We start from the raw sequence: 12,792 nt of genomic DNA, 5'->3' as shown, positions 1-12,792 counted from the left end.
GCCCCGCTCCGCCCGCAGAAGTGCCTGCGCCCTGGATCCCGGCCGCACCCGTTGTGGACCGCCAAGCAGCGCGGGCTTTGCGCGCTCAACCACAGCCTCCAGGACGCGCTCAACTACGGGCTCTTCCAGCCGCCCTCCCGGGGCCGCGCGGGCAAGTTCCTGGACGAGGAGCGGCTCCTGCAGGAGTACCCGCCGAACCTGGACACGCCCCTGCCCTACCTGGAGGTGAGCGGCGGCCCGGCGCGGCCTGGGCGGGAGGAGGGCGCGCGTGGTGCGACCACTGAGCTCCGAGGCGTGAGCAGTTCGTGTGGGAGCGGGGGCTTTGTGTGCAGGGAGCGATGTGAATTGTGTGTGCGGTGCGTGCAGCGAGCCGTGTGGTGTGTGGTGTGTGTGTGCAGGGAGTAGTGTGCGGGCCTGCAGTCAGCAGCGTGTGCGGTGGGAGCCCAGAGCGTGCTTCCAGGGGTTGGGGTGCGAGCAGGGGTGCGCCCAGAGCGCGTGTGGAGTAAGCCAGCGCGTTGTCTGTGTGTCGTCAGCCCCCTCCCGGGAGTCTGTGAAGGCAGACCTAAGCCGTCCTCATTTGCTCGCCCATTCGTGCTGTAAAGGCCAGCAGTGCCCTGTCAGGCAGGGGTACAGACACGTGGTTTGGGCGGAGGGATGCCAAGTGCAGTGAACAATGAAATAAGCGTTATGGTAGCTGAGCTCCGACTTGGCTTGGCCTCGGGGGTGGCCCAGGGTCAGTTCTGCTCAGAGAGCGGGTGTCAGGGAAGGGAAGCCTGAATCCAGGTCTTGGAAGAGGAGCGGGGTTTTCCAGGGAATCCTGGGGGCAGGAATGAGACAGAAAGCCCACTGCAGGCCGCGGACAGCTAGGCGAGGCGTGTGTCCCTCTGAGCTGGTGGGCTCTGTGCCCATGGTGGTGGGGGTGGATCTGTGTGGCTGGCGAGAGGGGTTCTGTGCTGAGGGGGGTGATCCGCCTGAGGCCTGAGCCGCAGAGGTAAGCAGGACGTGGTTTTGTGCGAGCGCTCACTCGGCCCAGGAGGATGCCTTTCCCTGCCTTGTTTTTCCCCCCGAGCAGTTTCGCTACAAGAGGCGAGTGTATGCCCAGAACCTCATCGATGATAAGCAGTTTGCCAAGCTTCACACGAAGGTAAGGAGGCAGCCATGCGGCTTCGGCTCAGCCTGTTTTGTCCCGTGGTCAGGGGCCCAGAGCAGGGGTGGGGGCTGGAGGGCTGGGCAGACTCCAGGCCTCACAGGTCTGGGGTAGGTGGTCGGTGCTGGGTTCTGGTAGGATCAGAACCTCTGGCCCACCCTGGCTCAGGAGGATGCAGTGCGATGGGGCACATGCCTTGGTGAGAACCTGGGGTGGGGGAGGGGAGAGAAGTGAACAAGCACCGCCATGGTCTCTGGGGGAGAGGGGATCACTCCGTGGTCACCAGGGCTGCGCACTTGGAATCAGGCATCTCGTTAGTTCCCTCCGGGCGGGGGCTGTCACCCTGTGTGGCACCGGAAGGTACTGAGTCCTGAGCAGTTAAGTGCCTTGCTCACTGTGCGGCCAGTGAAGCTGGGCTGAACCCACATCTGTCTGACTCGGGGGCCGGGCCGGGACACCCCTGTGGGTCACTACCGGATGCCATTGCTAGGGGGCACCTTGCTGCTTCCTCTGAATGCGGGAGGGGCAGGGTAGTGCTATGGGCCCTCCCCACAGGTGGACCCCTGAGCTCCCACCTCAGGTTCCCATGAGCCAGGGGATGTTTGCTTGCTGGACACTTCTCTGGAGCCTAGACGAGCTCCAGTGACCCCTCTGTGTCCCAGTGACCCCTCCATGACCTTGGCGTCTCCATGCCAGACTTCTCTGCTGCCCAGAGCACGTGGTGGTCAGCGACGTGACTCTGGCTGCAGAGACTATTGGGGCCCCTTTGTGACCCTGTTACCCCGGTTCCTCCCATGGTTACTTCTCCTCCAAAGTCCCACAGGATACTGGTGACTCCTTTTTTTTTTAAAATATATTTTTATTGATTTCAGAGAGGAAGGGAGAGGGAAAGATAGATAGAAGCATCAATGATGAGAGAGAACCATTGATCGGCTGCCTCCTGCATGCCCCACACTGGGAATTGAGCCTGCAACCTGGGCCTGTGCCCTGACAGGAATGGAACTGTGACCTGGTTCATAGGTCGATGCTAACCACTGAGCACCGCTGGCCGGGTGACACTGGCGACTCTTGCTCTTCAGTGAGCCCTCCTTGTTTTTGGGATGAGTTTCAACCTCATACCACGGCCCTGTGTCTCCTCCTGCCTGGGCTCCAGCTGCCCCACCCTGACACCACCCACCCTGGATCCGGCTGAGGCCTCTCCCTCAGTCGTTCTGAGCAGCCTGAGGAGGCCCCTCCTGTGGAGTGGTCCCCGTGCTGCCCTCTCCCGTTTCTGGTGTGCTTGCGTGTTTCCAACCGGGCACCTGCCTGTGCACGAAGCTTCTGTAGCAGCAGGGACTCGGGGACTTTGCTGGGCAAGGTCCTGGCACAAGCGGGGCCACCTGCGGGTGGAGAAGACCCTGGGAGGTCTGCCAGGGGGCGAGCACATGTGGAATATGGGCCAGGGAAGAAACAGGCCACCTTAGGCCCCCTAACAGAGCCCTGATGGGGACGGGGGGTGGGTGGGCTGGTCCTTGCCTGGGTGGCCTTGAGGCGCTAGTATCAGGCGAGGAGCCGGGGCAGCGTGGATGCTCCCCAGGAGGCCTGAATCTGGCTGTTGGAAGGTGGGTGACGGCCCGATGATGGTGGTTGTGATGGGGCTGACCAGGATGGCCGGGTGTTCCAGGCGAACCTGAAGAAGTTCATGGACTACGTCCAGCTGCACAGCACAGACAAGGTGGCCCGCCTGCTGGACAAGGGGCTAGACCCCAATTTCCACGACCCTGACTCAGGAGGTGAGAAGCAGTGGGGGAAGGGGCATGGCTCTGGAGTGGCTGGAACATAACCTTCCTCTGTCCCTTGAACCTAGAGTGTCCCCTGAGTCTGGCGGCCCAGCTGGACAACGCCGCGGACCTGCTGAAGGTGCTGAGGAACGGTGGTGCCCACCTGGACTTCCGCACACGCGACGGGCTCACTGCTGTGCACTGTGCCACGCGCCAGCGGAACGCGGCGGCTTTGACGGTTAGTACCGGCGGGGCTGGGTCTGGAGGGGCATGTGGACCAAGATGGGGAGGAAGATGGGTCCAGCGTGGACACTGAGGCTCCTCGTCCTCAGACCCTGCTGGACCTGGGCGCTTCACCTGACTACAAGGACAGCCGTGGCCTGACGCCCTTGTACCACAGCGCCCTGGGGGGCGGGGACGCCCTCTGCTGTGAGCTGCTCCTCCACGACCATGCTCAGCTGGGGACCACTGATGAGAATGGCTGGCAGGAGATCCACCAGGTGGGCAGGGAGCCCTGTCAGGGGGGTGAGGTCCTGGGCTCTGTCGGGCGTAGGGGCATTTTCGGCTCTCTCTGCAGGAGTTGGGATTCCAGCCCCCCTGCAAGCATGGCGGTCCCGGGCTCTGTCAGAGGCCCAGCAGCACCCCCCTCTTCCCCTAGGCCTGCCGCTTTGGGCACGTGCAGCACCTGGAGCACCTGCTGTTCTACGGAGCTGACATGGGGGCCCAGAATGCCTCGGGGAACACGGCCCTGCACATCTGTGCCCTCTACAACCAGGTGTGACTGTAGGTGTACACGTGTGTGTGGGTACGGGTGATCCCGTGCAGTGACTACATGTGTGTACACGTCTGATCCGGTGTCCCTCCATGCTTGCTTGTTCTGCGTCTGCAGTGAGCTGTGGCCCTGCAGGCCTACGTGTGCATGTCTGTTTCCTGAACACACGTGTGTTCTGAATCGCAGGTGTGCATTGTATGCATCTGGGCCTCCTGGGCCAGATGGGACCTGGTGTGTACTCCTGCCCTGCTCCTCTCATGCCATGCATGTATGCTCTGAATGTGTGGGTGTGTGCTGTCACCCCATGACCCTCACTCCCACACTGCCAACAGGAGAGCTGTGCCCGTGTCCTGCTTTTCCGCGGCGCCAACAAGGATGTCCGCAATTACAACAGCCAGACGGCCTTCCAGGTACCAGAATGCGCAGGAGTGAGAAGCCGCTCCCGGGTGTCTGTCTCTTTGTGGCTAGACCTCTCTGGATCTTGGTTCTTCCCCGAGGCAATCTCCCCCGGGTGGGGTGGGGGACCGGGTGGCCAGCAGTGGGGGACTGACTGATGGGGGTGGTCACCGTGGTTGGTGAACTCTCACTTTCTGGGACAGGCGGGTCAGAGGGCTCTGGGGCCAGGGGAGAACAGGGGTGGGTCTGACCTTCCAGAGACTGGAGGGTGCAGAGGTGACGGGTCAGAAGGGTGGTCCCAGCTCCTGACTAACTTAGGTATGTTTCTGAGTCCTTTCTCTGGCCGGGTTTGGTTCTCGGCACCAGATGACTAGATGGAGGGGTGTCCATGTCGCCTGAAATGTGTGGGAGGAGTTGGGGACCACGGAGAGAGCTGGGGCCTACCGAGGAGATGTAGGGAGAGCAGGTCAGGCCTCCGTGCTATCCAGCAGGTGCCGAGATGGCCGTGGAGGGCCTGTGGGAGGACCAGATGCAGGGGCGAGGGAAGGGCAGAGGGAGGGTGACAGGAGGAGGCAGTGGGGAGCCATGGCTCAGAGAGGAAAGGTGGTGTGTGGAGGGACCATTGAGAGAATAGGTGGAGTGACCAGCATGCCCCTGTGTGCTCAGGGCTCTTCTGGTTTCAGCTCTGTGTCCCAGGACATCCCTCAGTCCTGGGCAGACTGGTGGGAGAGTTAGGTGAGGACAGGATCCGAACCTGGGGCCACCAACCCCCAAAGACAGGAGCCCCAGGAGCCACCGGGGCCCAGGATGGGGAGTGTGGTGTGGCTGAGCCTCCCCCGTCCTCCCACCCCAGGTGGCCATCATCGCGGGGAACTTTGAACTGGCGGAGGTCATCAAGACCCACAAAGACTCGGATGTCGGTGAGTTCTGCCCACCCCAGGTCCAAGTTGAAGGTGGGTTTGTGGGGGTTGTCTGGGGTCAGTGGGAACGTGACAAGGGAGCCCTCATGCCCTGAGCTGCTTCTTCCAGCCCTGGCTGCCAGCTGTGCTCTGTCCCGTGAGTCCATCTGTGGCCCCTGCAGGGCTGGGGAATGGGCTGAGGGAAGGGAAGGGCCTGTGCAGAGTGGACAAAGGGTCAGGGTCAAGGTCAATGTCAAGGTCAAGGGCATGGTTTTGTTGGGGCTGTTGGTTGGGGCCAGTGCTGGGTTTAGGGATCCTCTGAGGTTGAGAGGGGCTTGAAATTAGGGTCAAGGCTCGATTTCCCATTAGGTCAAGTGTAGGGCTAGCCGGGGGTATGGGACAGTGGCTGTGAGCCCCTGCCCACAGCAAGAATGAGCTTCAATGACAGGGTCACCCTCCCGTACAGGGTCACATCAGTGTGATGCAAGCACACAGGGATGAGGTGCTGTCCTCAGGGCCAGATGTGTGAGTGACTTGTGGTCCCAGAAAAAAACCAGACATGCCATCTAGTCTCCAGGGCAGGCAGGAGCGCAGGGCACAGCCTCACATGTAGCCTCAGGGAGGTCCCCTCCCCCCAGTCCCTGGGGCTGTGGGCTGCTCTGAGATCTGTCCTAGGAACCCTCCTATCCTTCTCTGGGGTGGGGAGCCTGGAGCTGCAGGAATGGGTGGGCCTCCTCTTCAAGGAAGAGTATTTTCTGGCCAGAGGCCACCCCTCCAGGTACCTGGCCACATCTGGCTCCCTTTTTGGCTCCCCTGTGTCCTGGTTGGCCCGGCTTTTCTGCCCGTGGCTCTCTCTGGAACACAGACTCCCAGGCTCCCCTTTCTGCCCTGAGTAACAATGAATAGCAGAGAGCCAGGGCGGGTCTTAGGGCTGGGGCCCTTCTCAGTTGTAATGTAAGGTTACTACTGTCAGGTCTGGGGTTGAATTTTGGACTGGGGTTGAGATTAAGGCCAAGTTCACCTTTAAGGACCTTTCTCTAGAGCAGTGATGGCGAACCTTTTGAGCTCGGCGTGTCAGCATTTTGAAAAACCCTAACTTAACTCTGGGGCCGTGTCACATATAGAAAATTTTTGATATTTGCAACCATAGTAAAACAAAGACTTATATTTTTGATATTTATTTTATATATTTAAATGCCATTTAACAAAGAAAAATCAACCAAAAAAATGAGTTTGCGTGTCCCCTCTGACACGCGTGTCCCAGGTTTGCCATCACTGCTCTATAGGGTCTCCCCTGAGTAGACCTCTCAGCCGTAAGGCTCGCTTGTGGGCCCCTGATGCCCGAGCAGGGCCGGGACCGTAGAAATGGGTGGTAGGTCCTGGGTGTGGGCGGGTCCAGGGCAGCAGCGTCCGTCTGCTGAGTGAAGTGGTGTCGGGTTGGGCTCTGGCTGACAGCTGTGCTGAGGTTGGAGGTGTGTTGGGCAGGAGACGTCTCGGTCTGGCTGGGCTCGAGCTTGCAGTGGTTATCAGCCTGGGAGGATCTGGGTCCGAGGACGTGTGGGTCTCTCTTCTGCTTGTGGTCCTCTAACTGTGGGAAAGCTGCTTAGGGCCTCTGTGCCTCCATTTCTCTTAAGCAAAAATGGTCTTTTACGATTATTTGCACCCACCTCTCACCTCTGACATCATGTGGGATTCGGTTCTGTGGGTCTGGACTCTGTCCGTGGCCTCAGTCCAGCTGACTGAGGGGAGCAGGCTTGCCTGAGCCAAGCTGAGCAGCAGGAGGGCCCCAGCTGCCTCTCATGTTTGTGGCGTGGACAGAGATGCTCGGGCTCCTGGAGCACCATCATGGCAGCTGACTGCCTGGCCGGCCCAGGGTGCGCTCTCTGGTTGGGGTTAGAAGTGCCGTAGGTGGGTCCAGGTATGGGGCCAGCATCCAAGTCACTTAGGCCGGTGGTGATTGGCTCTGTGGCCGCTCACCTGTTTCTGCTCACTTGTCACACGCACACTTAGATGATACAGCCTGATGTCCCTGAGCCACAGGCAAATGTAGTCATGAGTATTTATTATAAACCCTGTTGTTATCTAACTTACCTTCTCAGCAACCCACCCTCCACGAGTGATTATTAGTTCACGATTCCCGAGGGGGAAACTGAGTCACAGCCGGTTAACGGCAGAGCCTGTCTTCAGACCTGCACCATCCAGGAGTCTGTCCTCCCCACTCCCTCTGCACACATTCACTCCAAGGACACTCCCTCAGTGACAGATGCAAGTTGCCATGTCCATCCCAGCTCTGCCCATCTACCCCTTCCTCTTCCTCGGAAGGAGCCCACCTGCAGGGGTCTGCCAGGCTGGGACCTGTCACCCTCAGGGGACAGGACACTTGGGGCCTCCTGGCAGCTCCACCTGCCCCTCTAGACTGCCAGGCCTGAAACAGGACCCTGGCCTAGGAGCAGCCACCTTCAGACCCACGTCCCCCAACAACCCACGCACACACTCAAGCCCGTGTCCGCACGGACATGTGTCTGGAAGTGCCCTGAAGGTGCATGAGGGAGGCCCCCACCCACTCTCATGTCACATCTTCTCACCTGATCACATCTGACTCATGGACCTGGATGGAGCCTGAGATTCCGAATTTCTAAGGAGCTCCAGCTCAAGGTGAGCCTGCTGGTCCGTGGCCCACACTTCTGTCACAGGAGTCTAGAATAGGGCTTGGCAAACGATGCCTTGCAGGCCAAATCCAGCTCCAGTCAGCATTTTTTGTTTTTAAATTCAGGCTTTAAAATTGAGGATTTAAATTTCATTTAAAATTAAATTCACATAACATAAAATTAACTATTTTAAATGAAATAATTCAATGGTATTTAGTACATTCACAATGTTGTACAACCAATTCTATTGAATTCCAAAACATTTTTATCACCCCAAAGAAAACCCTATATAACTAAGCAATTATTCCACATTCCCCTCTTTCAACCCATGTCATTCACTAATATATTTTCTGCCTGTATGGATTTACCATTCTGGATATTTCATATAAATAGAATCAGACTATGTAACTCTTGTCTGGCTTCTTTTTGCTCAACACATTTTCAAGCTTTATGCAGATTGTAGAATGCATCACTGTTTCATTCCTTTTTATGGCTGAATAATATTTTTTATTTGTATATATGACATCTTGTTTATCCATTCGTCCTTAGGTGGACACTTGGGTTGTTTCTACCTTTTGGCTATTGTAAATAGCGTTGCTATGAACATGTGTGAAAAGTATTTGCTTGAGTACCTGTTTTCAGTTGTTTTGGGGTATATACTTAGGAGTGAAATTGCTGGATCATATGTTAATTCTGCATTTAACTGTTTGAGGAACAGTCAAATTGTTTTCCACCATTTTATAATTCCACCAGGAATGTGTGAGGGTTCTAAATTCTTCAGGTCCTCACCAAAACGTGTTCTTGTCATTTTTTTTTTAAATATGGCTATTCTAGTCTGAGCGAAGTGACATCTCATCGTGGTTTTCCAGTTGCATTTCCCTGATGCCTGTTGGTGCTGAGCATCTTTTCATGGGCTTATTGGCCACTTGTACTCTTCTTTGGAGAAGTGTTTGTTCAAGTCCTTTGCCCAGTTTTTAATTACTCATAGAATGAGTTAGGAAGTGTTCCTTCCTCTTCCATTTTTAGGAAGAGTTTGAGAAGAATTGGTGTTAATTCTTTAAATGTTTGGTAGAAGCAATCAATAATGCTATCTGATGCTGGACTTTTCTTTGTTGGGAGATTTGTGATTACTGATTCAATCTCTTGGCTTGTTATAGGCCTGTTTAGATTTTCTCTTTCTTCTGGAGTCAGTTTTGGAGATTTGTCCATCTCGTCTAGCTTATCTAATTTGTTGGCATATAATTGTCCATAGTATTCTCTCACATTCCTTTTGAATTCTCTAAGATTGGTATAACGCCTCATATTTCATTTCTGATTTTAGTTACATGTGTCCATCTTTTCTTTTTTTCTTAGTCAGTCTAGCTAAGGTTTGTTCAATTTTGTTGATATTTTCAAAGAAATAGCTTTGGTTTCATTGATTCTCTCTGTATCTCTAGTCTTTATTTCATTGATCTCTGTCCAACCTTTATTATTTCTTTCCTTCTGCTAGCTTTGGGTTTGGTTTGCGTCTTTTTTTCTAGTTCCTTAAGATACGTAATTAAGATATTGATTTTTGAGACTTCTATCCTTTTTAAACATAGGTGTTTTCAGCTATAAATTTTCCTCATAGTATAGCTTTTGCGGAATCTCATAAGTTTTGGTATGTTGTATTTTTGTTTTCGTTTTCACAAAGTATATACTAATTTTCCTTCTGATTTCTATTTTGACACATTGGATGTTTAAGATTGTGTTGTTTCATTTTCACATATTTGTGAAATTTCCTTTTTCCCCCTGATTTCTAGTTTTATTGTGATTGGAGAAGACACTGTGTATGATTTCAGTGTTATAAAATTGATTGAGACTTGCTTTGGTCTGTCCTAAGGAATGTTCCACGTGCATTTGAGAAGAATGTGTGTTCTGCTGTTTTGTGGAGTGTCCCCTGCCCTCCCCCCTGTTTTTCTCCGTATATGTATATATCGTGTTAGGTCTGTTGGTTCAAGTCTTTTATGTCCTTATTGATCTTCTCTCTAGATGTTCTATCCATTATTGAAAGTGAGGTGTTAAAGTCTTAAGTATTATTATAGAACTATCTATTTCTCTAAATGTGTCAATGTTTATTTCCTATTTTTGTTTGATACTCTGTTTGATGAATATATGTTAATAATTGTTAATCTATTTATGAATTGACACTTTTATCAACATAATGTCCTCTGTCTCTTGTAACACTTTTTATCTTTAAGTCTATTTTGTCTGATATGAATATAGCTACTAAGCTCTCTTTTGGTTTCTATTTACATGAAATATCTTCTTTTATCTTTTTACTTTAAACCTGCTTGTGTCTTTGGATCTGAGGTAATTCTTTTGTAAATAGCATATAGTTGGACCATGTTTTCCGAATCCTCATCTGCTTTTTAAATAAAGTTTTATTGGAACTCAGCCACAGCCCATTTGCTTCTATATGTTTGTGGCTATTTTTGTGCTGCGGCGGCGGCAGTGTTGGGTCCTGCAACAGAGGCTGTGTGGCTTACGAAGCTTGAAACGGCAACTGGTTCTTGACAGAAGTTTGCCAGCCCCTGGTCTAGATGCTCCCTCACAGTCTCCTGGGTGGAGTAGCTCCATGGCCCGTACAGCAGCACCTGGTGAGAGCTGTCACCAAATATGTGGCCTGGCCTGTCTCCCCTGAAACGAGCAGTTCTAAGACCTCGCCTGGCGACAGGAAGACCAGGCTCTGCCCCCGAAGCTCCAATTGCAGGCAGTTTGGAACGTGACCCAGTGGTAGCTTCGGGGTGGCCGACTCTCCTGGTTTGCCTGGGACGGAGGCAGTTCCTGGGACACAGGACTTTAGTTCTAAAATCTGAAAGCCTGGGCAAACCAGGACAAGTTGGCCACCCCATCTGGCTGCCAGAGCCTCACCTATGTGCCCCCCGCCCCCAGTACCGTTTAGGGAAACCCCCAGCTATGCCAAGCGGCGGCGGCTGGCTGGCCCCAGTGGCTTGGCCTCCCCACGGCCCCTGCAGCGCTCAGCCAGTGACATCAACCTGAAGGGCGAGGTGCAGCCGGCAGCCTCCCCGGGACCCACGCTGCGCAGCCTCCCCCACCAGCTGCTGCTCCAGCGGCTGCAGGAGAAAGACCGGGACCGTGATGGTGACAAAGAGAACGACGTCGGTGGCACTGAAGCAGGCAGGGGCAGCCAGAGCAACATCAGGTAGGAGGGTCGGGAGGCCCTGGCAGGGTCTGGGTTGGTGGGTGCCAGGACCCAAGCTGGGAGGAGCCAGCATGGGGGCGGGCAGGGAGAGGTCGACGGTGTCTAGCACCTGGTGGGCTGAGGCTTGGGGTGGGGACTCCCCCCATGGATCTCCCTGGATGAGGAAGGGAGAAGGTGAGGCCCTGTGGGCCGGGGCAGCTCCCCCATGTTCATCTCTGGTGGGAGCTGGACTTCCTCTGAGGACAGTGGGCAGCTGAGGGAGCATATAGGGGGGAGAGGTCTGATCAGACCTGTGGCCATACCAGGAAGGAGGGCTAGGTGGTGAGGGGTAGGGGTTATGGCTTCCGCTCCAGGAGAGCTTGAAACCTGCAGGTGGTCCTTAGCCCTGTCTCCAAGGGGAATCTTCATCTTCCTACCACCTCTCCAGCCAAGACACTGGTTCTTCTCTCCACCCTTTACTGTGAGCCGTGGGACCCTGAGGACAGGGGCATATGAGGCACTCGGCATCCCCAGGACACAGGACAGACACCTGGCTAGAGCCCCGCTGGCCGTTGCTGGCTGTGCAGTGGGGAGTGAGTGGGGCACTGGCTCTGCAGACAGATGGCCGGGGTCCATGCAGTCCTTGCACCTGCTGACCATAGGCTTGGACAGGTCAGCCAACCCCTCCGTGCCCGGGTTCTCATCGGTAAGGTAGGACTAATCCTACCTAAGTCATTTCCTTCTGGAAGCCTTCTGAATCTGGGCAGGTGAGGGGTCCCTATGAGAAGCCCCTGGCCCACAGTGCCGGCCAGCCGCCGCTGGTTAAGGCATCTCTCCTTCCTGCACCTCCAGGGCAGGAGCCATCGTTCCTTTTTTTAAAAATCCTCATCGGAGGACATATTTTATTGATTTTATAGAAAAAGGAAGATAGAGAAAAACATCGATGTGAGAGAGAAACATTGATTGGTTGCCTCCCGTACGCACCTAACCCAAGATGGAACTCGCAACCTAGGTATGTGCCCTGACTGTAATCGAACCTGCAACCTTCTGGTGTACGGGATGATGCTCCAAACAACTGAGCCAGCCACACTGGCCAGGGCAGGAGCCATTGTTCTAGCTTCCCAGTTTCCCCAGAGCGGGTCGTAGGGGAGGTGCTGGGGAGACACTGCTGAGTGTGTCACACAAACAGCTCTGTTTTCACAATGACAGCTGGGCTGCATCATCTAGCTCAGCGGTTCTCAACCTGGGGTCGCGACCCCTTTGGCGGTCGAACGACCCTTTCACAGGACCATCCTGCATATCAGATATTTACATGACGATTCTTAACAGTAGCAACATTACAGTTATGAAGTAGCAACGAAAATAATTTTATGGTTGGGTCACAACATGAGGGACTGTATTTAAAGGGCCAGAAGGTTGAGAACCACTGGTCTAGCTTAACCTTGACCCTGCCCAAGGCTGTTCTCTGTCAGTGCCGTTTTATGGATGAGGGTCCCCAAACTTCTAAGCCGGTGCTCTGCAGAGGGCTTGGGGTGCATCAGGAGCGTATAAAACCCACTCTATCACCTGTCATTCTCCTTGCTCGCGTAGCCTTGATTTGTGATGCCTTCTCTCTCTGAGTCCTTGCCCAGACTCCAAGGCTGCCTGTCCTGCCCCAAATCATCTCAGTTCTCCCTGAAGCTTTTGCATGTCCTGTGGATTTTTTTTAAGGGTGGGACAGTCCAGTGGCTAAAACGGGGGTGGGGAATGTCCAGCCCATGGGCGGTATAAGGCCCGTGAAATCATTGGGTCTGGCCCTGCCAAGGCATTGGGGGTGAGTTAATGAAATGTTTGACCAAATACAGCAGGCTCATTTTTAAGTTGATAATTTTGTATGGCCCGTGAATGATGTTATAAATATCCAAATGGTTCTTGGCAGAAAGAAGGTTCCCCACCCCTGGGCTGAAAGAACAAACTTCTGGGTGTTTCCGTTTTGCAGAGGGTCGTTCCTGCTTGGAGCTGTGTGGA

At 54.3% G+C, this 12,792-nt stretch overlaps 1 protein-coding gene across 1 annotated transcript in view; it reads left to right on the top strand.

Moving 5' to 3' along the window:
- The window catches only part of SHANK3 (SH3 and multiple ankyrin repeat domains 3), a 45,291-nt gene that overhangs the window by 599 nt on the left and 31,900 nt on the right, over window positions 1–12,792 (top strand). The window contains 10 exon segments of the mRNA XM_023747216.1: window positions 19–225; window positions 1,073–1,144; window positions 2,811–2,919; window positions 2,994–3,145; window positions 3,240–3,407; window positions 3,566–3,682; window positions 4,012–4,089; window positions 4,929–4,995; window positions 10,536–10,806; window positions 12,704–12,785. Of these exon segments, the coding sequence (XP_023602984.1) occupies window positions 19–225; window positions 1,073–1,144; window positions 2,811–2,919; window positions 2,994–3,145; window positions 3,240–3,407; window positions 3,566–3,682; window positions 4,012–4,089; window positions 4,929–4,995; window positions 10,536–10,806; window positions 12,704–12,785 (1,323 nt within the window).

This window comes from Myotis lucifugus, unplaced genomic scaffold, assembly GCF_000147115.1.
Source record: "Myotis lucifugus unplaced genomic scaffold, Myoluc2.0 scaffold_812, whole genome shotgun sequence".
Taxonomy (NCBI): domain Eukaryota; kingdom Metazoa; phylum Chordata; class Mammalia; order Chiroptera; family Vespertilionidae; genus Myotis; species Myotis lucifugus.
This window is presented reverse-complemented; position numbering and strand designations above follow the sequence as displayed.